We start from the raw sequence: 26,355 nt of genomic DNA on the forward strand, positions 1-26,355 counted from the left end.
CATGCAGCTAATAAAGGGCAGGAGCTTGGCTGTGCTTGTGGAGAGTGGTTTTTGCAGTTTGTGTGGAGAGCAGTGCTGGCTGAGGATTGAGAGGGCTGTGAAGCACAAGGTACCACGAAATCCCAGAGATGTCATCCCAGTGTGCAGGTCCTTAATGGCTTTTGGTGGTTTGACAGATGTGGGACGGAGAAAAATGAGATGTGCTGGGGCTGCATCGGTCCCTGGGGCTCGGAGAGCATCTTGGGATGCAGATCTTTAAATCATCCTTAACTGTGACATGGGGGATGCTGGAGAAGGGAGCTGGGTGGGAGGGGATTTTATTCCTTTTCAGGAAAGGAGTAAAAGAGGTCAGAGCTCTGGAGGAACACAGATCCTGGGGGCGTGCGAGCAGCAGAGGCCGGCCCTGGTCCTAAAGCCCCAAGCACCCACTGCAGAGACAAAAGATCAGCTCACGTGAGAGCTTTGCCTTTTCCTTTCCTGAGGGTAAGGCAGGAGATGAAAGCTTGGGGGCTGTGCTGGGCCCCGGCAGACCCAGAGTAGGCTCTGGGGGCCTCTCTGCCAGCTGCCTGCAGCCTCGCTGGGTGCTCCCAGCAGCTCCCCTCTGCAGAGCCTGGGGAGCTCCCCGCTGCTCCTGCCCACAGGATGGCTGGCTCCTGTGTTCCCGTAAGGCTCTAACAGAAGTCAGACAACTCACGACTGAAAGCACGAAGTGTTTATTTGCACACTAGGCGTATTAACTCTGCTGAAAGCCAGCCACGGCTTCCTGCGCAGAGCGGCGAGGTGTGGCTGTGAGCAGCTGCCGGCTGGTAAGACTTCGCTCCGACGCGCAGCGCCCATGGGCTGGTGCTTTCCCAGCACCCAGCTTCTAACTCACAGCCCCCCTTCCTTCAGCAGGGGTGCAAAAAGCTGCTGCTGCAAAACGCCTTGCGGGACTGAAGGTCTGCAGTCTCCATTTCACAAGGACTGGAACATTTCAGCTGTTCATGGTGGGGAACACGGAGAGCAGAAGGGAGAACTGCTCAGGAGCCTAAGTTCATCCCCACAGCCACCCGCAGGCACTGGTGCATGTCCTGCTCTCCCTAGCCACCCTTACCTTCAGAAGTCTCCGAGCCTCTCTTCGGCTGGCATTTGCGCATCTAATTTGCAGCAGACACAGCTAATTTTAAACATCCTCGTGGGGCTGGATGGGAGAGCGAGCTGCAGCCGCCCACCTGCGGGGTTCGGCGCTCTCCGGGGAGCTGCCTGCCGAGCCCTGGGTTCGGGCTGCTGCTGTCATTTGCCTTGCAAAGAACAATAAGGGAAAAAAAAAAAAAAAACAACCTTTGGAAACTTTTAAATGCCAATTTGTTGTTGCCTCCTATATGGTGTTCCAGAAGAGAATGAGTAATGCTGAAATACTTTTTTTTTTTTTTTTTGTCCGTGAAGAAGGTGGGCAGCGGAGGATAACAGATCCTGAAGCAGCTCAATCACCCAGAACAGCTAGCCCAGCAGCTGGCACGGTTTAGTCATACGTTTAAACCCAGTTATTTTTATGAATATTTCCTTTTCCAAAGCACTTCCCCTCTCAGCAGCCCTGCAGTGCCGGTAGTCAATTACCACCTCCCTCTCCTTGGGTGAGGGAGGGAGCCCGTCCCCAGCCCACGTCCCCCCACGAGTCTGGCAGCTTGAGGGTGCTGCGGGGTGAGCATTGCTCGTCCCCATCTCTCACTTGGTGAGAAGCCCGAAGAGCAGCTAAGGGCTGTGAACACCCCTCGGACTGCTGCATTGGAGGCAGGGCTGAGAAATATTTCAGGAATGAGGTAAAGGCAGCACCTATTTTGTTCCTGGCATGTTGTAGGCAAAGCGGCTGGGTTTGGTAGCTTTGCTCTAAAACCTGACCCCGCTTCGGTGTCTGATGCCTGTGGTCCTGTCCATCCCTGGCACCAGGTTGGAGCTGGTCAGGTGCAGTGGTGGGGACAAGGGGCTGATACCAAGCAGGAGCCAAGCACAAGCCAATGCAGCACATCTTTTGGGCAAGGAGTTGTGCTGGGTGCCTCAGAGCTCATCAGAAGCCTCCTGCTCACCAGAGATGTTGCTCGTCCTCGTCTCAAGCACTTGGCGAGAGGTTTCCCTCGTGAAGACAGATTCCAGGGACTGCTTGGCCCTTCGGTAGATGGTCCTCATGCGTGACATGCAGTCCTTACTGGTCATTACGTAGAGCAGGGGGTTGAGGGCACTGTTGAAGCTGGCCAGGCCCCTGGTCACCTGGTAGGAGACGTAGATGTCCCTTGAAGCCTGCGTGCAGGACCCTTGCTGTTGCCAGCGCCGGGACAGCAAGTTGAGGTTCCTGAAGATGTGGTAGGGGAGGAAGCAGACAGAGAAGAGGACCATCACGAGAACCACCAGTCTGATGCTTCTTCTCCTGAGGCTGGGGTCCATGGTGTCATTCCTGCAGAGCACCACCACCACGTGGCAGTAGCAGCCGATGATGATGAGGAACGGCACAACAAACCCGGTGGCAGTGATGGCTGCAGTGTACACCAAGTAACTGTCCAGGTCCTCATGCCCTGTGGTGTCGTGGCACTGCGTCCCCCTGGAGTCCATCTTGCTGAAGGCGAGGTCGGGGGCCACCTGCGCCACCACCCACCCCCAGACCACAGCACTGAGCCACGCGGAGGAGAAGACATCCTGGCACCTACCCCGGGCCCGCAGCGGGTGCACGATGCCCAGGTAGCGGTGGACGCTGATGCAGGTGAGGAAGCCGATGCTGGCGTAGAGGTTGAGGTGGAAGAGGCCCCGCGTGAGCCGGCACCAGGCCCTGCCGAAGGGCCAGGCCCTGCCCCGCAGGTAGTAGCCGACGAGGAAGGGCAGCGTGCCCACGTACAGCAGGTCAGCCAGGCCCAGGTTGCCCACCAGCAGGCTGAGGGGGCCACGGGGGGTGGCCCACAGGTGCCGCAGCCCCAGCGCGTTCCCCACCAGCCCCAGGGGGGTCACCACCAGGTAGACGCCGGGCAAGAAGCGATGGGCGAAGGCGGCGTTGACGGGGCACGGGGCGCTGCTGGAGTTGCCCCAGACCGGAGCCTGGGCCGCCATCGGGTGCTGCAGAAGCTGGCCCGGGGCTGGGGAGGAAACAGGGCGGTGCTGGCGGCGGCGGTGCCTGGGGCGGCGCTTGCAGCAGCAGCAGAATCCGGCCCGGGGCTGTGGCTGCCCTCGCCTCCCCTCTCTGATGCCCTCTGGCCGGGGGGCACAGGCAGCAGAGAGCCCGGGAGGTGGATGGCTGAGGCCGTCCCCTGCTCAGCGCCCTGTTGTCAGCCCGCTGGAGGTATTTTGAGCCTGGCGCCAGGGCCCCTGGCTATTTCTGGTGGTGCTGGAGGGGGCGGGAGGAAGGGATGCATGCACGGGGGTGGCCCTGTGATGCACCCGGTGGGAGAGCTCGGCAGCTCACTGCTGCGGCTCTGTCCCGTCCCATCAGGGTCACCCCATCCCCCAAAACAGCCTCAACACCCCGTGACAGCTTACTGCTGCTGCCCGCTTTGACATCCCTCCCCCAGATACAGACAAAAATCCTCCTCCTCTGAGCAGTTTGATCCATACGTGGTTATTTCTTGCCTATGGGGTGAAATCTGAGGGCTGCAGCCATCCCTGGGGTCTGCAGCTGCAAAGAGGTTCCCGTGGGGATGTGGCTTTCCTGGCCGCAGCGCGGTGGGGTATTTGTGGGACCGTGCCCCTGGCTTGCCACTCCGTCCAGAAATTCACTCACAGTAGAGGTGCACCAACACCAAAAAAAAAAATAAGAAATAATCTCGTTTTGCTGTTGAGCACTGCACCCTTGTGCCCAGGGAGGTATATAAAACCGAGGGGCTCAGCAGCCCTTTCCCAGCCATCTCCACGTGTTTAAAAATCATCGCTCATGGGGCTGAATGGAAAAAAAAAAAAACGGTTCTGCGTGGTGTTTACTCATGCAGTAGCTCACAGTTTCTCTTTCGGAGGCTACATGTGCTTGCTAGGAAATGACCTGCGATGCATTGCTCACCGCGGGCTCCGCAGCGTGGCTGCTGCATGGGTGTGGCGGCGGCGTGCAAGGGGAGCTGGGTTCTGCTTGGGGTTGGGGTTGAGCTTTAGGGGTGACCACAATAATCTGTGGATGTGGGGAGTTTAACCCACACCCCCAAGGGCAGGCAAAGCCCAGAAATCACAGTGTCGGGGGCTGCGATGAGCACAAACCCCAACAGGCACGTTTCCAGGGCAGCAGGGCTTCAGGGGGAACGGCAAACGTTGTGAGCCTCACAATCGAATCTCAAGAGTTGATTTCCCTCTATTCTTGGGGGAAAATAGCTCCGATTTATTTGGATTTGTTAATTCATTGTTTAGATGTTTTCTGCTGAGTGAATCAGGGAGAAGTGACATTTTGCTGCCAGGAAAAAAAAAATCCAAGAGGTGTGTTGAGTCATTGCTGCGTGAGATAAGAATTGCAGGTTGCCACTTAAAAAGTGACCTTTTGGGGTTTTGTTGTTATCCAGAGGGGGGCAAGAGCTGGGAAATCACCTTGGCGGCCATGTCCCACCATGGGACGAGAACTGGCTTCAAAACAGGATTTTCAGTAGGCTGAACGTGTGTCAACAGAGGAACATTGTGGTTTTAAGGTCTACGTGAGCCTCATGTCACAGCTTTTGTGGCACAGCCAACGCAGAGGTAAAAAGAAAGAAAAAAAGGCCCAGAAAAGCTGCAGAGGGGCCAGGTTCGCTCTGCAATTTGCCGCCTGCCAGAGGTTTGCTGTGTGCCGACCGCAAGCCGAATGAACCATCTGCAGGCGGGCAGCACACCAGCTGATCACACTAAAGGATTCTTTGTAAACAACGTTTTACTTCTTTCGCAAGAGCGGTGAGAATTTGCTTTGCTTTATTTTTTCTTTATTTTTTTTTCTTCAGAGAGGTGTCTGAAGGTGTCGTTGACATCTCTTTTATTCTCAGCACCTGCTGGGGCCGGGGGAGCGGGCCAGTGGCTGCTTGGCCCCGCTGCTTTTTCCTGCTGCTGGCCCAGGTGCATATTTAATCCAGGCTGGGACACTGCCACTGAGGTTTCAATGCTTTAATTCCATGGATACACATCCAGATTGTGCAGCCCTCACCTGGACACACAGCCTAGACCACTGCTGCCTGGCCGTGGGCCGTGCGGTGCCTCTGCTCGCTTCTGCAAGGCTGTTAGAGGGCATTTGGGCTTCGTTTCTGCACAGCCCCCACGAGGCTTATTGCTGGGGGAAAATAAACACAGAGCTGCTCAGCAGCTCTCCAGTCCGTCATTGCAATTTGTTTTCCCTTCTCCTGCCTTTGCCTTGGCCCCCAGCTTTTGGGGTATGCACCTGGGTGCTAGGTGGTGTGTCTGGTGCCGCGGGGCGGTGCCTCTGTCTGAGCCCCTCGCTCGCCGAAGCCCTGCCAAACCGCCGGGGCTTTGGGGAGGAGGTGGCCAGGTGGAGCAGGAAGGGCCCTGGTTATCCCGGAGGGATGCGGGGAAGGTGAACGTGAGCTGCCACGAGGACGCCGACACCCAGGCACGCAGCGGCTGCTTGGCAAGGGGATGGGTGAGTGTGTTGCTGAGCCCCGGCACTGGGGGTCCCGCTGGGGGTCTCCCTCTGCCAGAGCAGAGCGGTGTGCGTGGTGCTCAGCACCACCCGGCCCTCTCCAAAGCCCCACCGACCCAGGAAAGGACCAAGTCCCCACTTCTCAGGTGGGTCCGTGCTTGGGACGGGGTTTCCCCATTTTGTGCAGCTTAAGAAACTGGGGGAGGCTGCCCAGTAACCCTGCCTGGGGCAATGGGGTGCACATGGGTGGTGTGGGGATCCTGTTCTCTATTTCCACCCTCCTTTGTAGGCAAGGTCCATCGGTTCTTCCTCAGTTTCCCCAGGGACGTGTCCTCCATCTCCACCAAAACCACAGTGCCATGGGCTCGTGACGGACTTTACTGGGACGAGGCGTTGGCTCCGGGCTGCAACCAGGCTGGGCACGGCCACAAATGCCCTCCTCATCCCCTCTGGAAAGGCAAAGCAGAGTGATGGGGAGGTGGAGGGGGTGGTGGCGGGGTGGTGACATGGCCCCCATGTCTGAGGACAGGGGCACACAGCAGTATGGGCACACAGAGCAGGAAAGTGCCAGCTGCGTACGAGCAAGGCAGTTGTGTGGTGTGTTTACACCAGGGCTGTGCTGGGCTAATGAAAGGGATGGAAGAGCCCAGCGCCGATGTACCCAGGCAGGAGCTGCAAGAGCAGCCTCTGCCACAGGGACAGGCTGAGGGGGGTTTGTGGCTGGGGACAACAGGGTGTGCACACATACTTGGGGATCCCATGGCTCGTGTTGGCTGGAGCACCCCGTTCCCGGTCAGAGCTGTTGCCCCAAGGTCTCGGCTGCACCGAGGCCCTCGCTTACCGCAGGGGGTGCCGCTGGCAGGGCCGGGCAGGGTCTGGCCATGCAGAGCCTCCTCTGCGTCTCCAGGCGGCAGGAGTGGTTCTGGTTGGAGACGCGGGTGGAGATGCCCACGCCGCAGGTGGCCGAGCAGGCGCTCCACTCCGTGCCCCACGGCCGGCACTGGTACGGCACCGCCGGGGACGCTGCCGCGGGGGCTGGATGGAGACAGAGGATGGAGAAAGAGAGGTTGGAGCCCAGCACCACGCAGTGTGCCCGGGATGGGTGCTGTGGCGTAGCCCTGTACAGCGGGGAGGCATGCAGCCAGGTGCCTCCTGTTGGTGCTCACCAAACCCTCACCGCCACGTCCTCCTCTTACCTGCCCTGGCATCCTGGAGCCGGTCCCCAGCCTCACAGATCCACTCGGGGCAGCACTTGCCCGGGACGTCCACGCGCCGCGGGTGGGGGCAGTCCGGGGTGGGCAGGCGCACGTCCTCCTGGCAGAGCGGGACGCAGGTGAAGCCCCCATCCAGGCAGCGGCACTGCAGCTTGCAGCTGGGCTGGAAAACCTCCCCGTCCCGATAGACCCGGCCGTTCACCTCGCAGCCCTCCTCCACGTCTTCAACTGCAATGACAGCCCGGGAGCCCATCAGGGACAAGGTGACGGTGAGGTGGGGACGGTGGAGGGGTTCCTGAGGGTGGCTGGGGGGCCGCAAGGGGCAGAGGTGCAGGGTGGGCACAGGTTTGCTGCTGTTCACCTGCAGCAGTGTGTGCATCACCCCACTTACCCTTCCCTGCTCCCTCTGCTGAGCCCTTCACGTTTTTTCAGAGCAGCAGCTCACCAGTTGGTGAGAAACCCCCTGCCCTCTGGCTCTGCCTATGTCTCCCAGGGTTTTCAGACTTGAAATAATGTCTCTGCAATTTCTCTGCAGCACCTCAGCCTCCAGTCCCAGCAGGGCGACTGGTGCTGCAGCACCCATGGGCCCACCCTGGCAATAATCACCCCAAAAACCCAGCTAGAAACCACCATGAGAGCTGGCTGGAGCAGCAGCACAGCCCTGAGGCCGGCTGCATGCATCATCCTCAATAGAGATGGTCTGGGAGCTGTGTCCAGGTCCCTGGGCACGGTGCCTGGAGCCTGGGGGATTCCTGGGGGGGGGGGGGGGGGACACAGGCGCTGCGGTGCTCACAGTTGCAGGTGGCTCTGGTCCCCGTGCTGTAGTCGCAGACGAGGCCCTGGCTGCGGTCGCAGACGTGCAGGAAGTCGCAGGGCTCTCCCAGGCGCCGGGCGCACACCTTGCAGCAGCCGCAGCCGTCCAGGACCAGGGGGGACCCGCGGGGGCAGCGGGGCGGCACCCAGGGGCAGTAGCACGGCCGGCGGCACAGCTGGGCGCACACCTGCGGGGACAAAACCATCGCTGGCTGCTTGGCTGACGGCTGCTATTTCACTGGGACGGCCAGGGAACCCTCTCTGAATATCGGCCACGGTGGGATGGGGGCAGAGTTTTGGTGGGGGGAGGCTCCACACATCCATGGGAATGTGGCAGGGCAGCCTGGAATGGTGCCATCCTTGTAGGGCGTGATGGGCACCTGCAGCTCCCATGGAAGCCAGGGGGAACAAGGCGAGTTTTGCATGAAGGAGGCTTCACACCTCTCATATTTGCAGTGGGGGAACAGAAGCCAAATGAAGCTCACTGCTGTCCTTCTGGTCTGCCAGCCTCCTCTGCCCAGCTCGCTGTGTGAGGAGCGCATAGACAGGGGCTTTCAGGGACTGGGAGCCAAATTTCTCCTCCCAGCTACGTGGAGTGATGACTTTGGCAGGTCTGTGTGCCACGGTTGTTTGCCTGCCCTGCTGGCTGTTTTCCAGGGCCGTGCCTGCAGGGGCTGACCCAGGCAGGTTCATGCCCGCGGCTCGTGCTGCACACACCATTACCCCGGCACAAACAGCCTTTGCAGGCAGCGCTCGTCTCGTGTCCGACAGGGACGGCTGCTGGGGCTGTTGCATGTTGGGCCTGAAGCCAAATGAATTGGACCTGCAATTTGGAAGCGAATTCTTTCCAATCCTGGCCCGGACGATGCCGGTATGGCTGTGAGCCCTGCCTGCACGTGAGCCCCGCGCTCCCCTCCTGCAGCACTCTGCCCACGGCGCCTCCAGCACCTGCAATTTGGCAGCAGCTTGGGAAATGTGCAACCCAAACCAGCCCTGTGCTGAGCCAGGCACGGGTGTCTGCTGAGCCTGCCAGGAGATGACGGATTCAGCTGGAGCACATGGATTTCAGAAACTGTCTTCCTCTCTTTCTTAAAACTTCTCCCGCTAGCACCAAGCCTGACGTGACCGGTTAGGGATGCTACAGGTGTGCTGCCTGCTCACCTGCTTGCAGCAGCTCAGCTCACCAGATGGTTTTTTATTGGCCTGTAGAAATGTCTGTGCCAGGAACTAGAGATAAAATATGTCCAAAATGGGCCGGGCAGTCCCTGCCTTGTTCCAGTTTTATCAATGAGCAGCAGAAGCCAGCGAGACCCAGGCAGGGACCGAAGCACCAGCTGTGGTGTGATGGCAAGGTTTGAGCTGGGGACAAGAGGCTGCTGGTGATGCTCCAGAAATTCACCGAGCGCTCCCGGGGCAGGAGCCATTCCTCAGTCACAGCTCAGCAGGGAGCCAAGAGCATTTTTCATCTTTCAGGTTTCTATTACAGAACAATGTTTTAGAGAGATTAGCCAAGCCAACTCCATTAATCCATTTCCCCTTGCTCCCTGTAATTAACTTGTCGTTAGATGACAATGTGGCTCCTATTAGAGATCTTAAGTGCCTGGGAAAGCAGTCAAATGGGCACGAAGCTGCTGTGATGTCCCTGCCTGCACAATGTTGGACTTGGGATTCAAGCAGCGTTGAGAAAAATTTGGGGCTGCGTTCCCCCCCCCCCCCCCCCTTTCAAATCTCTGCACAGGGAGCGATGCCATGCAGAAACAAGAGGGAAAAACAAACCTTAGAACAACCCAAATCCTGTCGGAGGCATCAGCTCCGTGTGAGCGTCCTAGGGGCAGGCAGAGAGCTGGGTGCCCCTGGGGCTCGCTGCCCGGCCAGCACGGAGCGAGGAGCCTGCGGGAGCTGGCACGAAGCCACAGGGAAGGGGCGAGCGAGCCGAGCACGTCGCTGCCATTCCTGCCTGCCCCACGGCGGCGTTTGGCCCACAAGCATTAAGACCCCGCTGGTTAATTCGAGCTCTCTCCCAAGCGCAGCTCTGCCTCTGCGAGGCTGCAGCACCGCAGCCTGCCTGCCAACGGGAGCTAGGGCTCGAGCCAGCACCGGAGCCTGATGAGTCTCCTTTTGGGAGGGCCGGGTGCTTCCCCGATGAGGCTACAGCTGCCCGGCACCCCGTCTCCCTTACCTTGGAGAGGACGCAGAGCAGGGAGAGGAAGAGGAGCTGTTTCCCCACCCGGAGCCTCATGCTGCTCGCCCCGTGGCACTTTGGCGCATCGCCCCCCGGGCGGCCGGCGGCAGCAGCGTGTTCGCAGGCTTTAAAGCCCTGAGTGGGTCCCGCTGGTGTTTATACTCTCTGTGCTCTGATGTCACTCCCAGGCTCCAATATAAACAGGAGTAGGTTTGGACGAGCCTCAAGATTTGCTTCTTTTTCTTTTTTTTTTTTTCTTTTTTTTTTTTTTTTCCAGCCCGCATTCCAGCTGACGTTTCCACTCCCCTCAAGGTGAGAGCGTGCTGCCTGCCAGGAGAGCAAGCGAAGGGAAGGGACACGGTCCCCAGGGGCGTGGGCATGGCAGAGGGGGGCCAGGGTGCCCACAGGGATGGCCAAAGCCTCTGCCTGCTGAGTGTGGGCTGCCAAACTGAGCCAGCATCATTCTTAAGGGTTGTGAATGGTCTGGGGTAGCTGTCTGAGACATCCAACTCCGGCACTGCTGACTTCAAGCCTTGTAAACCCAAATTCAGCTCCTGAAAAAGCTGTGACTGAGTCCACGAGGACTTCAAAGGGGGTGACAGGTCCCCAGTCCCGTGCACAGCTGACCCTGAGCTCAGCCCCACGGGTACAGAGCTGCCACGTGCAAGCACAGGGAGGGCAGGGACGGAAGGCTGCAGGGCCAGCTCTGCGGTCACCGCAGGGATTCTCTGCCCCGGTTCTGCTTCGTTAGCTGCTGCCGGGTTGTTAATGAGGCCGTGGCAGCCTGTGATGCCGTTCGCTCCTCCGTGTCCGGGAGCAGTGCAGCCACAGTGCCTCTACCAGCCGCGGCTCGAGAGGAACCAGAGCCCCGCTGTAGCCTCGCTGCGGGGGACAGGGAATTCAAGTCATGATCCGATCCCAGGCTTGTTTCTTGGCACATCCAGATTAACGGGCATGACTTCATTTTCCAGTTAGAAACCGGGATCTCATGCTGATAAGAGAAGGAAAGCCTCATCTTGCACCCACGGGGCTCTGCCTGCCCTGAGCGTGGCCCCGTGTTCATGGTGTCCCCATGTCCCCAGGCTCACGGTGTCCCCGTGTCCCCAGGTCACTGCCTGAGGTTGCAGGCAGCGAGGGGCAGCACAGGAGCCCTCACACAGGTTCTGGTTTGTGAAGCAGCACGTTAGCATCTCGCTCTCTAAATGCAACCCTTCCCCTCTGGAACATGTACCCCATATGTGTCCTGTACCATGCGTGCGATTTCATAGCCACTAATTAATTCCACATGTTGTGCTCCACAGTTTCCATGGTATTATTGTCAGCTTTTTTTTCTTTTTTTTCCTTTTTTTTTTTTTTTTTTTTTTTTTTGTGGTCAGTTGTGCAAGAAAATAGTTGATACAGGGATCAGAGTACATCTCCTTTGAGTTAGCCGCTGGCAAGCTCTGCTGTTTCTATAGGAATGAAGGAACTAACCCAGCGAATTTACATTTTAGACAGCTGTGTTTTTTTTCATGGCTGTGCCATTTAACACGCCATCGTGAATAGCACCATGAGCGTGCACCCTGCTCATCTGGAATCGCACCCTTCTGCAATACCCTGTAGCTCCTTTTTGCTTCGGACTCGCCCCACCTTTGCTGAGCATCCCCAGGGCTGGCTGAAGTCGGAGCAGGGCTGGATGTCGGTCTCTGCTGGGCACCGAGGCTGTGCTGCTCCTTGCTGGGTCTGTGCCTCTTTGTAGGAACAATTAAATTGTCATGGGTAGGGGTGAGAGCAGCCCCGCACCTTGGAGGAGAGGACGTTCTCCTTGCTCCTGGGCAGCCGAGGCTCAATCCCTGCACCAGGGCAGCAGGGTGGCTGGAACCGGTGGGGAGCCTGGGCAGATGCCACACTCAGGAAATCCAGGAGCCCCGAGATGACAAGGACACAGCCATGTCTCCCCCAGCTGCTGAGCCCTTTGGGGTAGCTGCTGGCTCCTTTTCATGAGACTTCTGGAAACAGCCTGGCTTTGGGAACCTTGGCAATACCTATGTTTTTGGCAGGCTGGTGAAGTTGTTTCCTACCCAGAATGAACTGCTCCAGCTTCAGAGAGCAGAGCTGAGGGCTGGTTATGGCCATTTCCATCCCATCCAGGCAGTTTTATTCCCCTAATTCCTGCACCTTACCCGGGGTGGGAGCGGGCCGGGACAACCGGCCATGGCGAGGGGCGAGGGACGGGCCCGGCAATCCTTTACCTTGAGGTCACTGCTTCCACCCCGAGCCCGGGCTAGGAGAGACTGAAAGTATTTACCATCTGGTGACCGGCCAAGTGACTTGTGAGAAAAGAATTCAGGGCTGCCGTCCAGTTCCTGATGGTCAGGCAACAGCAGCAGAAACCTCGGCTTCGGCTGGGACCGGCCGACCCCTGCGGGCTGCCAGCCGCGGGGCCGGGGGCGAGCACGGCCCTCTGCCGCCCCAAAGGGGTCTGCTGGGCGGGAGCAGGTGACGGGAGGCTGGTCCTGGCTTGTTTCTGGGGTGCTTTGACATAGATTGCATTAAAAAGAAGCTGATAAATGGGGATCTGTGCTCGTGACCAAAACCCTGCAGTTGCCAAGAGGAAGGAGCTGAGAGATTGCCCGGGGGAGCAAATGGAAGATCACAGCTGAGAAATGGCCAAAACTATGCCAAAACTATGGGAAAACCTCGTAATTCAAACAGAGGGGCTTATCCCTACCATAGCCCAGCCATGTGTCAACTGTTGTGAAAGGAGAAAGCTCTTTCTCAATAGGCATATCAAACCCTGGGCAAGAATTCTGTGAGGTTCTCTGCTGAAGCCCAGACAAGAGCAATTTGTAGTCATCCCCATAAGTTAAACATCCAGATAACCCACGGAACAAGAATTCTGTAAAACAAAGCCTGGAAACCTCAGCCCGATGAGTCTTCCCATTATTATTTGGAAAACAGTGTCAGAAATCATCACGTATCAAACATTATGGTCCTCTGAGAGTTTATTTTTGGGATGAAGCATCACCAAGCATAAGCTTCTTTTAAAATCTCGCTACAAGTTTTGTCTTTCAGACAAGATATAAAACCCAGACCCTGACCTTGCGTGGTTCCTGACAGACCCTTGGTATTTTCCACGGATCTGCATGGCTCACTCATGTTTCCTGATCAAATTGCTCATGCTTTTCGGCTATCTCTGTTTTTTCTTGTGGTTTCGGGCTAAAATAAGACGTGTTTTTCCTCCGGTTCTTGTCTCGGTGGGGTGTGCTGTGTGTTCTCAAGCAACTGCCGTGTCTCCTGCAGCATCAACAGTGCTGCAAGCAGGGGCGTGCACAGAGCCAGCGATGCCTTGGGGGCTCACCAAAATCCCCTTCTGATTGTAGCCAGCTCTGCCTGGTGGAGGGAGAGCTTGGGGGATGCCTGTGCTTCCTCCCAGCCCTGGGTGCGGGACTCCACGAGGAGAATGCGGGATGATGCGCGGTACGCGAGGTGTGGCTGTGACTTTGTGGCTGTGATTTTGTGGCTGTGATTTTGTGGCTGTTTCCTTCTCCAGAGGCTGGCCCGGTGCTCGTCCCCGCTGCACCCACCCCTTCCCCACATCCCGCAGCACCGGGCTGCAGGGGCTGAGGGCCTGGCAGACCTTGAACATGAACCTGGAGGAGCCTTGCACCCATGCTGAGGAGGAGGAGGTGCCAGGGGGCTGCAGGGACCTGCCCGAGCACCCCGTGCAATGGGCACATCTCAGCACCCACGGCGGGTGGAGGAGCGCACAGAATAACTTTCAGCTTTGGCACTGGGCACCTTGAGAGGGCTCACCGTGGGCAGTGTGATAGATGGGAGAGCTGCACATCCACCCACCCTGCAGCCCTGCTTTGTTCAGCACCAGCCTGAAGCATTTCCATCCAAAACTGGTTGGCGAGGGGAGATGCTGCCACTCCTCGGGGCTCACGCCGGAGGCTTTGGGGCGAGCCCTGCCTCCTTCCTGCACCCAAGAGAATGGAGCCAGCACTCGGCTGGCTCTCCATCTCCTAAGCAAGCATCCCACCAGACTATAAAGGCTGAGACCAGCACTACCTGCATGTGCAGAGGGGTCCCAGGCCCCCAGCTCTCCCCCTCTCCCCGTCCCGACGCCGGAGCCATCTCCCAAGCATGCACTTCCCCCAAACCAGCTCCTCTTGTCCGCATCCCCAGCCAAGGCAATAAAGGCACGGCCGAAACCTTGTGTGTGTGTGTGGGATCCAGTCGAGAAAAACAAGCCTCTGGGTCTCACTACGGTTATAAAAGCAACGATGTCGCCCGGAAAGTATGTACCAGCGAGTGGAGCACTGCCTGCCTCCAGAGGGGTGAGACGAGGAGGTGGGCACCGGCTCAAATATGACTCAAAATCAGGGGAAATTATTTCTGATGAAAGTAATTACTCCGGCTCCAGCCCTGATCAATACGAGGAGCTGAAACGCTCATAAACCGGCCGGGAATGTGAGCTATGCAGGGTGATTTGTAAAAGGTGTTTGGCTCCGGGCTCCTGCCCGCTGTCAGGCTGCCCACGGGCAGAGGACCTGCCGGGGGGGGGGGGGGGGGGGGGGGGGGGGGGGGCGTAGGGGTGGCTGGCTAATTGCAAACCCACGGCCCCTAACGAGAATCCCTCATGAAGGAGTGGAGGATGCTAATTACCAGCGAGCAGACAGCTGGGCTGGGCTGGTTTCACACCCCGACCGCAAGGCGAGAGCCGAGGCTGGCCCTTCGCAGCCAGCCTGCCTCACGCTGCCCTCCCCCGTGGCGTGGGGGGGTTGCGTGGGCTGGCACCCCCGCAGGGTGTGGGGGTCTCCCGCTGAGCGGTGCTTTCCTTGATGTGGTGAGGAAAGGGGGTGGCAGGGTCCTTCTGGTCCTGCTGTTCCCCTGGGAGACTGGGCACCCCCCTGCCGAGGTCTCTGGCTCTTCTCCTCCAGGGAGTGTCCGCGGACACCATGCCACAGAGAGGCAGCGATGGGAGGTGAAGGACGACAGAGCTCCTGGGCTGGGAGCTGCCCTGGGACTGCTGGAGCAGGAGGAGCAGGGAGATGGGCATTTCACCAGCCCACGCTGCTCTGCGGCTCCGAGCTGCTGCTGCATGGTGGCATCTCCATCTCCTGGGGTGGCATTGCCACGTTTTGGGGTGACATCTCTGTCTCCTGAGGTGGCGTCTCCTTTTCCAGTGACATCTCCACCTTCTTTGGTGACATCTCCACCTTCAGCCAGCAGGGTGAGGCTGCAGGGCACGGCCACCACCTGCCTTGCCCTGATGTTAATCCCACGAGATGCTCGCTTAGCAAACTCCCCATTTCTTTTTGATGGGACCTGGCTGGCTCTCACCACGCTAGCCCTGCCCTTTCTCCAACAAAACTCCGTGCTGTGCCATGGAAATAGGTCCCGGCGGGTTCCCTCCGTCTCGGTGGTGAGGGGAGGCTGCTCTGAAAGGTTTTGCTCTTCTGCCTGGGGCACTTTGTGGTGACCACAGAAAAGAAAAGCAGCCCCCTGCGACTCTGGGGGATGTGTCAGGTTCTGTCTGCTTCTGCGCCAACCCCTTCCCCACGGGTCACCTTTTTTGCTTGTTTAACTGGGCTGGTTCTGGCTCTGCCTTGGAGATCAGTTCCTCCCTGCCTCCGGCCATGCCCCTGAACGCTGCTCCCCCAGGGATGCTGCTGGTGAGCTCCAGGAGGGGGCTCGGACAGCCTGGGGTGAGCTGAGCCCATGGAACACCCTGCCCGACCCAGCACCCTGCCCAACCAACATCACCACCCTGCCGAGCACCAGCAGCCTGCCCAGCTGGCCGCAGCACCCCAGCCACGCTGGAAACTGGGACGGGCTGGGCTGGGTATTGCAAGGCTTCCTTCCTGGAGTGCTCAAATAAAGACCGTCTGAGGATGGGTTTCCCCCTGCAGCAGGGTTTTGGGAGGGAAATACAGAAGGGGAGGGTTTGGCTGTGGGGTCTGCCTGCCTCCGGCTGGTGCTGGCAGCCTGGCCCGTGGCTCCACTCGTCCTGCTCCAGCCTGGCTTTCCTCTCCCGGTTGGAGCTACCAGGGCTCCAAGGGAGCATCTCAGGAGGCAGCTCCTCTTGTGCACCCGGCTCCAGAAACCACAGCCCAGCAGCTCGCACTGACAGCAAGGAGACACGTCTGCTCTGGCTGGGTGAAGGACAAGTCTCCCGCAGGTGCTGCCAGGCCAGGAGTGTGGGCAGAGCGCCCTGTGCGCCCAGACCTCGCTCGCAGCCCGGCTGGAGGCAGCATTTCAGGTGCTTTTGGCTGCTGTGCGTGCTGTCCGTGCTGCGCTTCTGATGCCTGCTCCCCCGAGCACAGAGCTCCCCAGGCCACATGGAGAAATCCTGGCCTCCCTCTGCTGGGATGTCGCTGGAAACCACGTGCAGCACAGCAGGGCTGGGGTTAGGAGCGCCGCTTCCCAGCGGTTCGCTGCACGCTGTGCAGCCACAAGCTGGCTGCACTCACACCCCAGTTTTCTTTATACCCCCCGGTCCTGCTGAGATGTGGTCTGCTGCCCGCCCGCGCGAAGCCACGCCGCTGCCTGCCCTCCAGAAAGCACGCTGTGCTTCGCCTGCCGGGGAATTAAACAAAAACGCTGTGCCGACCGCAGTCCTCGAGCACAGGGCAGCGAGCCGAGGGCTGTCAAAGCCAGGGGGAAGCTCCCCTGAGCAGTGTGGCACACAAAGCTGAGCAGCAAGCGCCGTGCTCTGCCATCTCTCCGTGACTGCTCAGAGCTCCTGTTGCTGCTGCCGCCCACCTCCAGCGGTGATGGTCCCCATCACAAAGGCTACGTGGCCGTGAGGAGGTGACGGTGCTGCTGGCTGCTGGGACCTGGCCACGTCGTGCACAGCCTGGTTGTCCTCCCTATACCCACGCATGGCCACGGGCACCTGCTCTGAGATGTTTTTCCCCTCTCAGGACCTTCCCCTCCCTGGGCCAGTCTGCGGGGCAAGAGCCCAGCCTGTCTCCTCCTGCCTCGGAGCGCTGGCCCCTGGAAACATCTGCAAGGAAATAGCTGAAGGTATTGAAAGGGGAGCCAGGAAACGCTCTGAATTTTTTTTCTAAATATAATGACACTAATGCTGTTTGCAGTGTTAAAAATAGAAATCCAGAGAACCTGCCTTTTTCCTGTTTTCTTGGAGCTCTCACTATCCTGCCTGTCTCTGCAGTCTGAGGATCCACGTGAAAATAAACCCAAAAGAAAAGCTCTCAGCAGCAAGCAAAGCCAAGCCAGGTGGCTCTGGCCTCAGCTCCAGCTTCCCCGGGTGGGGTTGTGCCCGTCGTGCAGCATGGGGAGCTTGGGGCAGTGGGCAAGGGGAGAGGGGCTGGGGGGCTGCGGAGGGACCTGCTGTGGTCCTTCCTGCCATGACCAGCAGAGCCGTGCTCACTCCGGGGCTGGATGTGCTGGTGCACCACTGCACCTGCGCCCATCTCTCCTGCTGGAGACGTTTCCCTGGGTGCCTGGGGTCAGGCGGGAGCCCCCAGGCACATCCCTCCCCACACTGTGCGCACATTCCCAGGGCTCTCTGCAGCCGCCCTCGGTGCAGAGGGGAGGGTTTTGCTGCTGGTTTCTCACCAGGTCATTTTGCAAGGCCGCCTTCAACACCTGCACCACCGAATGCAAGAGGCCGGCAGGTCTGAGCTCACTTTGGCGGCGCTGGGCTGCACCAAGGCACCCGAGAGCTCAAGGGAACGGGACGTGAGATCCTGCTCCTGCCCTGCATGGGGAAAGGATCAATGCCAGAGCACAGCGATCCTGTCGGGGAGGCAGTCTGGGAGCAGCAGCACGCCTTTCATCCTCAGGCAATGCCGGCCCCGGGTCAGCGCGGTTTCCTGCCCGCTGCAGGTGTTCAGGCGAAAAGCTCCAGGCGCGTGTTGCAGCAGGGCAACGCGGGCCCTGCGTGTCTTGGATGGAGGCTGCAGGCTGATTTATTGTAGGCTCTGCTCGAGGTGCCTCGGGAGAGCAGGCCCTGGCAGGGGATGAGAGGCGGGCGTGCAGCCGGGCGGATCGCGGCGAACAAAGGGCGGCGTTGTGGTAGGGCTGCCTGCAGCCGGGAGCGGGAGGATGAGTGAGCCCACGGGGCTGGGGCACGTTCCTCTGCTTTCCCTGCTCCTTCCTGACATGGTGAAGGGCCGGGCGGGCAGCCCTGGGCTCTTGCTCTGTCCTGGGAAGCCTCGAGGCAGACAGGCCCCGGGTGGGAGCCTCGCTGGGAACCCGCTCCACCCGCAGCATCCTTCCCCCAAAAGGCTGAGATCCCCATCCTCCGCCGGCTCACCTGCCTGACCCCAGGTTGTTCTTCCCAAAGCCCTCGGTTAGCTGGAAATAAGGTGTTTGAGACGTCACTGGGCTGTCACGAGACACAGCTGCTTCTGTGTCACAGACCCTGAGCCTGCAGGTGGAATGGGATCGTGTCCCTGCACCCGGCTGCACAATTAACCAGGTTGGTGGACAGAGCCACAGCCGTGGGGACAGACAGCACACCCCTGCCAGCTCCTTCCCGGCACAGCGGAGGAGCAGACATCCCTCTGGAGGCTCTTTAGGAACAGCTCATATATATGGCCACAGCTCATTTGCTTGTCCCCAGCTGATCCCCGTGCCCAAATCCCAGTCCCCCCCGCAGGCAGCCCCCAGCCCCTCGGCAGCTCCGGCCTCTGCCTTCCCCTGGTGGCACCTAGGGGATCTTGCCAGGGTGTCTGGGGGTGAACGAGGCCCGGCACCATCCCTGGGAATTCGCCTTTCCTCTCCAGCAAAGCCCCCCTGCCGCCGGGGGAAAGCATCACGGCCAGGCTTGCCTCACGCCCCGGGAATGGTTGGAAACGCAGCCAGCCTCGCCAGAGACAGCTGTCGAAAAATTGAAGCTGTTTTCTCCCCAATAATCTGTTTTCAATTTCTTCGGCAGCCTTTCGAGCCAAGAACAGAACAAAACAAGAGCTGCAGGAGATCCTATAGAATATTAATTGGGCTGGGGCCCTGGATTAGGCGAATTAAAGCGTCTCCAGACGTTCCCAGCTCGAGGCGGGGAGGATCGCTTTCTCTGCAGACATTCCTTGCTGGAGCAGGAGCCCGTGCCCAGTCTGCCCGGGGCAGCAGCCAGGCAGCCCCCGGGTGCCCCCCCAGCACCATCCCCGATGGGACCTGGCACAGGGACAATGGGACGAGCCCCCTACTCCTCTCCTCCCCTTCACCTGCCTTTCTGTCCTTTCCTGCTGCTTCTCCCTGGTACAGCACCCCATGCAGTAACCCCAATGCCTAGTTACATGGGCTGTCTGTGATACAAAGGTTGTCAGTGCCAAGAGATTTGGGGGGTAGGAGAGATGATCCCCGTGTCTCCAGCATCCTCAGGGAATGCTCCTGGCTCCCAGCAGATCAGATTGACTGGAGAGAGAGGCTGGGGAAGGGGCAGACCCCAAACCCCGATGTCTGCTGGGGTTGACAGCCCGGGGGGACTCGCTGTGCCCTGTGTCAGGGTGACAGAGGAGTCAGTGCATGCCCCCAGGCTTGGTTTGGAGGCTGTGGTGTTACAGGTGTCACTGAGGGCACTAATGGCCCTGACCAGCCTCACCTGGGTCCCCACACCCAGCCCAGGAGCTCTATTTAAGCTCAGCTCAGGACCTTGCTTTTTTTTCTGGGCTGTGCTGGAGGGGTGCTGGCCTCCAGCTCTGCCAGGCCTTGGGGGACCTTGAGCCTGACCCCAATGTGCCTACTGCCTTCCTGGTGTGGTGTTAGCCCTGTCCCATCACTCAGGGCCTGCAGATGGACTGCCTGGCTCACTGTGGGACCTGTCACGTTGTGGCGATGCTCTGTGCTCTCGGCTGGCCCCGGCTGCCACCTCTGGGTTTGGGCATGCATCCACCTGTCTGGCCGGGGATGGAGATGAAGGTAGGGATGGTGCTGGGCTCTTTAGCTTTGTGCTTCGGGTGGTGCTAAAAGGAGCAGGGAGCCCTTTGGGCTCTGGCAGTGCTGTGTACAGCCTGAGCTGGGTGCCTGGGTTGGAGCCTGTGCGGGGGATAACCCAGCACCGCACCCCTGGTGTGATGGGGTTCAGATACGGGGTGCTTCCCCTGGTGCTGGGGTGCCCCATGCAGTGCCTGCCACGTCCTGCTGCAGCCCTGACCCCTCCAGGGCAGTGTCTGGCCACGGCAGGAGGGTGTCACACCAAGCCATGGGGTGTCACACAGCAGTAAAAGGTGGGGAAGGAGGGGGCTCTAGTTACGCAGAGGAGGCGGTAACTGGGCAGTGCTAATTCCTGCTGGGCAGACACGGGCCAGGCCCCAGCACAGAGCTGCAGGCTGGGGTTCCCTGGCATTGCTGGGGCAGGGCATACGTCTTTCAGACACTATCAGCTTTTTAGGATTTTGCAGTTTGGGGTGAAGCCCAAAGCCATCAGAGGAGACACTGACAGGTACCTGCCCATGTCCTGCCCCACACCTCGCCACCCTCCACCACGCTGTGTGAGGCAGATGGTGATATCTGTGTGGTGTCCGTAAGGTGATATCCTTAACCTTAGAGAGAAAAAAGCAACACATACATCCTGCAGACCTTGAAACAGGAGTGTGCTGGTCACCCACAGATGTTTAGAATACTCCAAAGCTGCTGTAATTAGCCCACAGGGAAAGAAGGAGGTGCCACTCCTGATACCATCCACAAACTGGCTTCTGGAGGATGAGAAGAAGAGAGTAGCTCTCAATGTTCTCAGAGAAGTTTCCAAGGCACGGAAATGACAGCAATGCAGGGCCTGAATACCAGATTAGGCTCAAGGCCAGTGCTGTGCAGCACAGCAGAGTGAGGAGAGGAAAAAAACCACACACCAAACAGCCTTTAACAAGCTCTCTGACCTGATGTGCAGTAGAAGGAAGAGTGTAGCATGGATCACATAAAACATGATCACATAAAACATCAACATGGATCACATAAAACATGATCACATAAAATATTAACAGCAAATCAGAAAGCATGGTGACTAGCATCTAAGTACATTAATTGTTTTGATCAAATCTGCTGTTATCTCAACCCTTTGAGCCCCACGTTGGGCATCAAAAAGGAGTTAATCCATGCTAGCCAGGCCCAGTACGCAGCCCCATCCCGAATGATGCTGTGATGGAGGGCTGAGAGCCCAGTTAAATCCCATGCAGAAGCACAAAGTTGATTGTGTGGAGCCCTGGGGGGGAAAAAAAACAAACAAAAAAATCAGCTTCCAGAAAGTGCTCCCTTGGCACGCCTGGGGGGGGGATGAGGGGTTCAGCAGGAGACGGGAGCCCCCGGGTCCCCTTGGGCCCTGCCCGCTGGGGACCCCGGGCTCTGGGTTCTGCTGCGGCAGCACCGTGCCGGGGATGCAGCTGCGATGTGCGGCGGTGTCTGAGGGGGGCAATGTTCCTCCGCCGAGCTCGCGGCTCCGTGCCGCCAGGAGCCCCGTGAGGAGGCCGGGCAGGGTGGGAGCGTTTCCTTCTCCTTGCCCTAGCAGGGGTCGGGGTGCGTGGTGCTGACCTCCAGCCCCGCAGGCTGCCGGAGGGGTGCTGTCCCCAGGGCAGCTCTGGCATTTAGTGCCCGGGTGGCGGAACGTGGCCGAGCACTGCTAATCCAATTACCTGGTTGATGCTGGGGTTGCTCAACGAGTGCAGAAAGCCCCGGGCACGCAGGGTCTCCTCTGGAGGAGGTGGTTCTGCCATGGGATGCTGCCAGGTATGCGTGCAGCAGCCTGGAGGGGTTTTGTGCTGCTCGTGTCGCCCTGCCCCATGCAGGGGCTGCAGGTGGTGCTTGGGTGTGAAGCCTGAGCAAGCTCCTTCAGGGCTGGAGTGGTTGGGGAGCGTGGAAATTAGCTCTGCTCAGCCCTGGATAATGAGAGGAAGAGCTGTGGGAGCACCTTGGTCTGCAGAGCTTTGCCTACGTGTAAAAGTGCACGAGCCCCTGCTCCCCGGGCCCCGTCCTGCAGAGATAAAATCAGCCGTGTGCCTCCTGATCACTTGTTCAGAAATGGGTTTGAATAGGGATGCATTAAGCAGCCACAGCTGGGCTTGCACTTAGCAGCGGGAGCTGTGTCTGTGCTGTGACCGCCCCGCTCCTCGCAGAGTTTCCTAGTGAAGCGTGCAGGGAGGGGACCTGGCACCCTTCCTGCGCTCCTCCTTGCCCGCAGGATGGTCCTGGTGTGCCGTGGGGCTGAGCAGGCACCGGCCTAGGCACGGTGCTGCTGCTCCTGGGCAGGTCTGACCCGCAGGAGAGCTCTGGTTTTGGAGATGCAGAGAGCCACAGCGCGGACACCCCACGCTGCAGGCACTGTGTGCTGCTCTCACCTGCAGGTACTGAGTGCTCCGTGTGATGCAGGGCTGGGGGACAGTGGGGTTGATGCTGTCCTGGGATAACCTGTGGCTCTGGTGGGCCTTGGATGTGTTTCCAGGTCTGAAACGCTGCCAGACCTGGGCCACTGCTCCTCTCCTTGGCACAAAGCAGTGATGTTGTTTCTATGCCTCTTCTCTGCTGCCTCACCTCCAAAGCTGTGCTGTGCCAGTGTCCTGGGGGCCCTGGAACTGCCTTTTGGCCCAGGAGATGTCCAGGACAGGTCGCAATACCTCAGCACGGCCTGATGCCCGGTGCAAGTTGGGTGTTTTATCCGTAATCCACTTAGGGGATGAGCTCGCAGCTCCCCACGTGGCTCCATGGGTGGCTGTGCCCTGCACACAGCAGTGTGCCTGCACACCCGTGGGCTTGTTGTCACCCAGCTGGGCAGGCACCGGTGTCCCTGGGACAGCACCGTTGGTACCTTAGGGTTCCTGTCCGTGGTTCCTTTTCCCACTGTGAAAATCAAACTATTTTTTTTCCAATTTTCAGGCTAGTGAAGCATTCAGCAGAACAAGCATCGTGGCTGCCCTTGGAGCAGCACCAGGCACTTGCCCCAGCCGGGTGTGCAGCATCTCCTGGGCAAGAGCACGGAGCTGCCAGCCCCGAGGGGTGCTCGGTGGTCCCCCAGGTCCCCAGTGCCCCCGAGCACATCCCTCTGCTCTCAGCCTTGGGGCTGCTCCCACTCCCCTGAGCTCAGGGAGGGAACAAAGGCCCTTTGGGGAAGCAGGGGGCTTTCTTTGCATTTCCCATTAACTGTGCAAGGTCCCGAGGCTTCCCAGCAGGAAACGAGGGGCTCCAGCACAGGGCCTGGGGTGCGCTCAGCCCGGGCAGGGGTTTGCCTTGCAGGGGAGCCGCAGGAGTCAAATGAGAAATGCTGATCTGGGTGAGGGCTTTGTCTCAAACATTTTTGCAATGGGTGTTTGGGCTGAGAGTTTCCACTCTTGCTAAAGTGACATGTTTGTACGTGGCATCAGCATTTACAGTCCTTTACTGATAGAGTTTAAACACTTTTCCCTTGCTTGGCCACTTATAATGGGCTGCAGTGTGATGCTCTTTGGTGTCTTTTTTTTTTTTTTTTTTTTTTTTTAAAAAAAAAAAAAAAGAAAGCCAACAAAGGTGTGAAAATGAGTCTCTTTTGGAAAAATCTAAGCCTGGTGTAAGCACACTTCCAGCATTTTTGGAAAGCTGCCCTTTGGGGAAACGGGTGTCAGCAACCAGCCCCAAGCTGGTTTCCACCTGCAGGAGCAGGAGGAAAGGAGCAGGATTAGATGATTAGATCTCCACCTGCAGGAGCAGATATAGCCCCTGGGAAATAAGTGCAGGAATATCCACCAAGATCACATTTCCCTCCCTAATTTACTGCCTGGGATTTTCCTACAACTACAGAGGAGAGTCGAGGGCAGACCAGCGCTGTGGGCAGGTTGTGCAGGGCCTGGTCCTTCCCCCAGGGACAGCTCCGGAGTGTGCCCAGGCCCCCCCAAGGCAGAGGTGAGCCCCTGTCCCTCTTCCTCCCTCCAGACTTGTGGTGGTGATGTGAACCAAGCAAGCAAAACCACACTGAGGCCCTTCATCACCTTGGTTTTGCCCTGACTTGTTTCGCTTTCTGTTCTGCACAGGGAGTGTCTGGTGCTTCCCTGCTTCAGAAGCTCCATTCCCCAAAGCTGAGCCGAGCACGGGGACGTCTTCCTTTGCGGGGGGTTTAAAGGTGTGACCGAAATGGGACAACAAAGCGACCTGAAGTGTTGGGCTGACAAACAGCCCCTGAGGAAGGCAAGCTGCTGCTGGGATCAGGCAGGTCCCTGCCTGAGCCCTGCCGTTTTCCCAGGTGGGAAACCAAGAAACCAAGGGTTCCCAGGTGAGAAACCAGCCCTGGCCATGAAGTAGCACAAAGCTTTGTTGTGCTTGAGCCTCCTGGCTGCGGAGAGCTGGGATGTTCTCAGCAGGAAAGCATCCACTTCGTATCAGCAGCACGGCGACTGCCCCATGAAGCCAGCAGTACAGATCGATGCAGTGGAGCCGGGTAATTAAGACCAGCCCAAGGCTCACTTCTGAGGCTCCAGCAGAGCTGGGGGCTCCGAGCAGCAGACCTGATGCTGACTCTCCTGGAAAAAGCTGACTGCAGACAGAAGTACTTGCTCAACAGGAAGAAAACCCCACATCACCACGTTGGTCCCCAGTCCAGCTCAGCTCCACTCGCCTTCCAGACCTTTGCTAACAACTTTTCCCCCATCAGAAAATTACCCCCGTGCTATATTTCCTTGTGATTTCCTTTAACCTCAAATAAAGGCTGTAAGTGACCTCTGTCCTCCCGGCATAGGTGGCACAGCCAGCGTGGCAGGAGACTGTTGGAGCCCCGTGCGCTCACCCTGGACCCGTTTGTGCTGCTGCTGTTCTGCTCCAGAAGTCAGACCTCCACGCGTGCGGTGCTGCGCGATGCTCTCCAGGCGAAGCAGATGTTTCCAAGTGGATGCTCAAAAGCCCCTGACGTGGAGATGAAATAGGCCATGGGAGTGGAGCTCAGAGGGGCAATTCTGTCTCACGCCCGGTGCTAATTTTCATGCCCAAGTATTTAATTTCTGCCCAGAGCCTCTGGGCACACGCAGTAGGAGTTTTACCTGAATTCAGCACTCGTAAAACTTTGGGAGCCTGGAAAATGCCACCTCTTGGTGGCTCCCGAAATCACAAGTTTTTAGCACAGAAAGCACCCACTGCTCATTCCCACTGGTTTCCCACAGCCCGGTGCAGCGTGGCTGCGTCCCGCAAGCTCCCGAAAGCCCCGAGCACCGCTGTCCCCGTGCCCTGCAGCTGGAGGTTCCCTCCCCTGCCAGCTGCTGAGCCGCAGAGAATTCTTTTTGCCATTTAATTTTGGCTTTCAGTTGGGCCATACGGATGTAGCAGGCGGTCAGGGCATCTCTGCTAGGTGCTGCTGATGACAGAGGACATTCTGGTGAGCTTTCCTCCCCAGCCGAGCCCTGTGCCTGGGTCTGTGCTCTTCCCACAGGCTCTGCTGCAGTGTGCTCACCCAGATTAGCTCGGGATTGGAGCTGATTTTTTTTTTCCCTAGTGCCTATGTGGCTTTGGGGCAGAAATCCCATCGAAGCCAGGGAAGAGGGACCAGGGAACACCCATGACATTTCCCCATGGAGCAAGGTCTGTGCTGCGTGTCCCGCAGCGGTGCTGGCAGAGCACGCAGCCCTCCTCGTCCCCCGTGCAGGGCTGCAGCACTGCTAATCCCCCGCAGAGCTTTCCCAAACACTGTCCCTCTGCTGTAAACACAGCTGGGCAAGGAGAAGGGGGAACTTCATTTTCCATCCATTTGTGGTAGCGCTCACGCTTCTGGCTCCAAGAGCTCTGTGTGCTTGCATACCACGCAAGTAACAATCGGGTTTTACGCCAATGTTGTGGTTTTGGGGCCCAAAGCTCCCCGCAGACCTGGGGACAGCCTCACCTGGGCAGGTGAACTCCAGTGGGGCAGGACAAAACTGCAGCCCCTGGCTCAGCAGTGATTTTGGGGACATTGCCTGCCTGCTCAGCATCCTCCAGGCAGCTCAGGACGCATCTCCCAGGGCTGCACCAGGACCCAGGGGACATCTCCCAGAGGACCAGGGAGGACCACTGCCTTGGAGCTTTGTATGTGCCAAATGGGTGCTGCTTTGTGGGTGCTCCACGCGTGCAGCAGCTTTCTTGCTCCCACACCCTCGGGTGCTCCTCGAGTGCAGCTCGGCTCCGGGGAGGAGCGGGGTGTTCTGCCCCCCCATCCCTCGGTGCTGTGGGCTGCCACGGGCATCACCTGGGGGAGAGCAAGGAGGGAGGCAAAGCAGAAAACGTGGCCGGGTGACTAAAAATAAGGAAGTAACTCTGAGCAGGAGATGTAAAATGGGCCAAAAACACCCCCAAAAGCCATCAAACAAAACAAGGGAGCAGCCAAGCAGCGCCTTTACGAGCAGAAAAAGGGGGGGGGTGAGGGCTGAGCACTTTAAAACCGAAGAACAAGGCAGTTCTTTGGGGCTAAACCCACACATACCCGCATCCTTGCACCGGCTGAGCACCGCAGCCAGGGCGGGATGCGTCCTCTCGCTTTCTGCCCCCGCAGCCGGTGCCGGCCCGGTGCAGCCCGGCCTGGGGGAAGGGGGACGGGGCGCGGCGGGGCGGGGAGCCCCCGGCCCCCCCCCCCGGGTCCCCCCTCGGTGCTCGGCGCTGCGCGGGGCGGAGCGGGGCGGGGCACGGCCGGCGGAGGCAGCAGAGGCAGAGGAGGCTGAGAA

General features: G+C 58.9%; 2 protein-coding genes across 3 annotated transcripts; both read right to left on the minus strand.

Annotated features, from left to right (window-relative positions):
• Positions 1-697: 697 nt before the first annotated feature.
• Positions 698-5,572, minus strand: LOC118176727 (P2Y purinoceptor 1-like). The gene has a single exon (XM_035343911.1). It carries the CDS (start codon positions 3,070-3,072, stop codon positions 2,035-2,037), a length of 1,038 nt encoding a protein of 345 aa, XP_035199802.1. The 5' UTR covers positions 3,073-5,572; the 3' UTR covers positions 698-2,034.
• Positions 5,573-5,577: 5 nt separating this feature from the next.
• On the minus strand, positions 5,578-10,802 carry CCN5 (cellular communication network factor 5). 2 transcript variants are annotated; one of them, XM_035343913.1, is made up of 5 exons: positions 9,764-10,796; positions 7,565-7,772; positions 6,754-6,999; positions 6,399-6,592; positions 5,866-6,006 (listed from the first exon to the last, which is right to left on the minus strand). In XM_035343913.1, exons 1-5 carry the CDS (start codon positions 9,821-9,823, stop codon positions 5,998-6,000), a joined length of 717 nt encoding a protein of 238 aa, XP_035199804.1. In that variant the 5' UTR covers positions 9,824-10,796; the 3' UTR covers positions 5,866-5,997. The 2 variants fall into 2 exon arrangements, with proteins under 2 accessions (XP_035199805.1, XP_035199804.1); XM_035343914.1 differs by lacking the exon at positions 6,399-6,592 and having other exon boundaries at positions 5,578-6,006; positions 9,764-10,802.
• Between the last annotated feature and the right edge of the window lie 15,553 nt (positions 10,803-26,355).

This window comes from Oxyura jamaicensis, chromosome 20, assembly GCF_011077185.1.
Source record: "Oxyura jamaicensis isolate SHBP4307 breed ruddy duck chromosome 20, BPBGC_Ojam_1.0, whole genome shotgun sequence".
Classification (NCBI taxonomy): Eukaryota; Metazoa; Chordata; class Aves; order Anseriformes; family Anatidae; genus Oxyura; species Oxyura jamaicensis.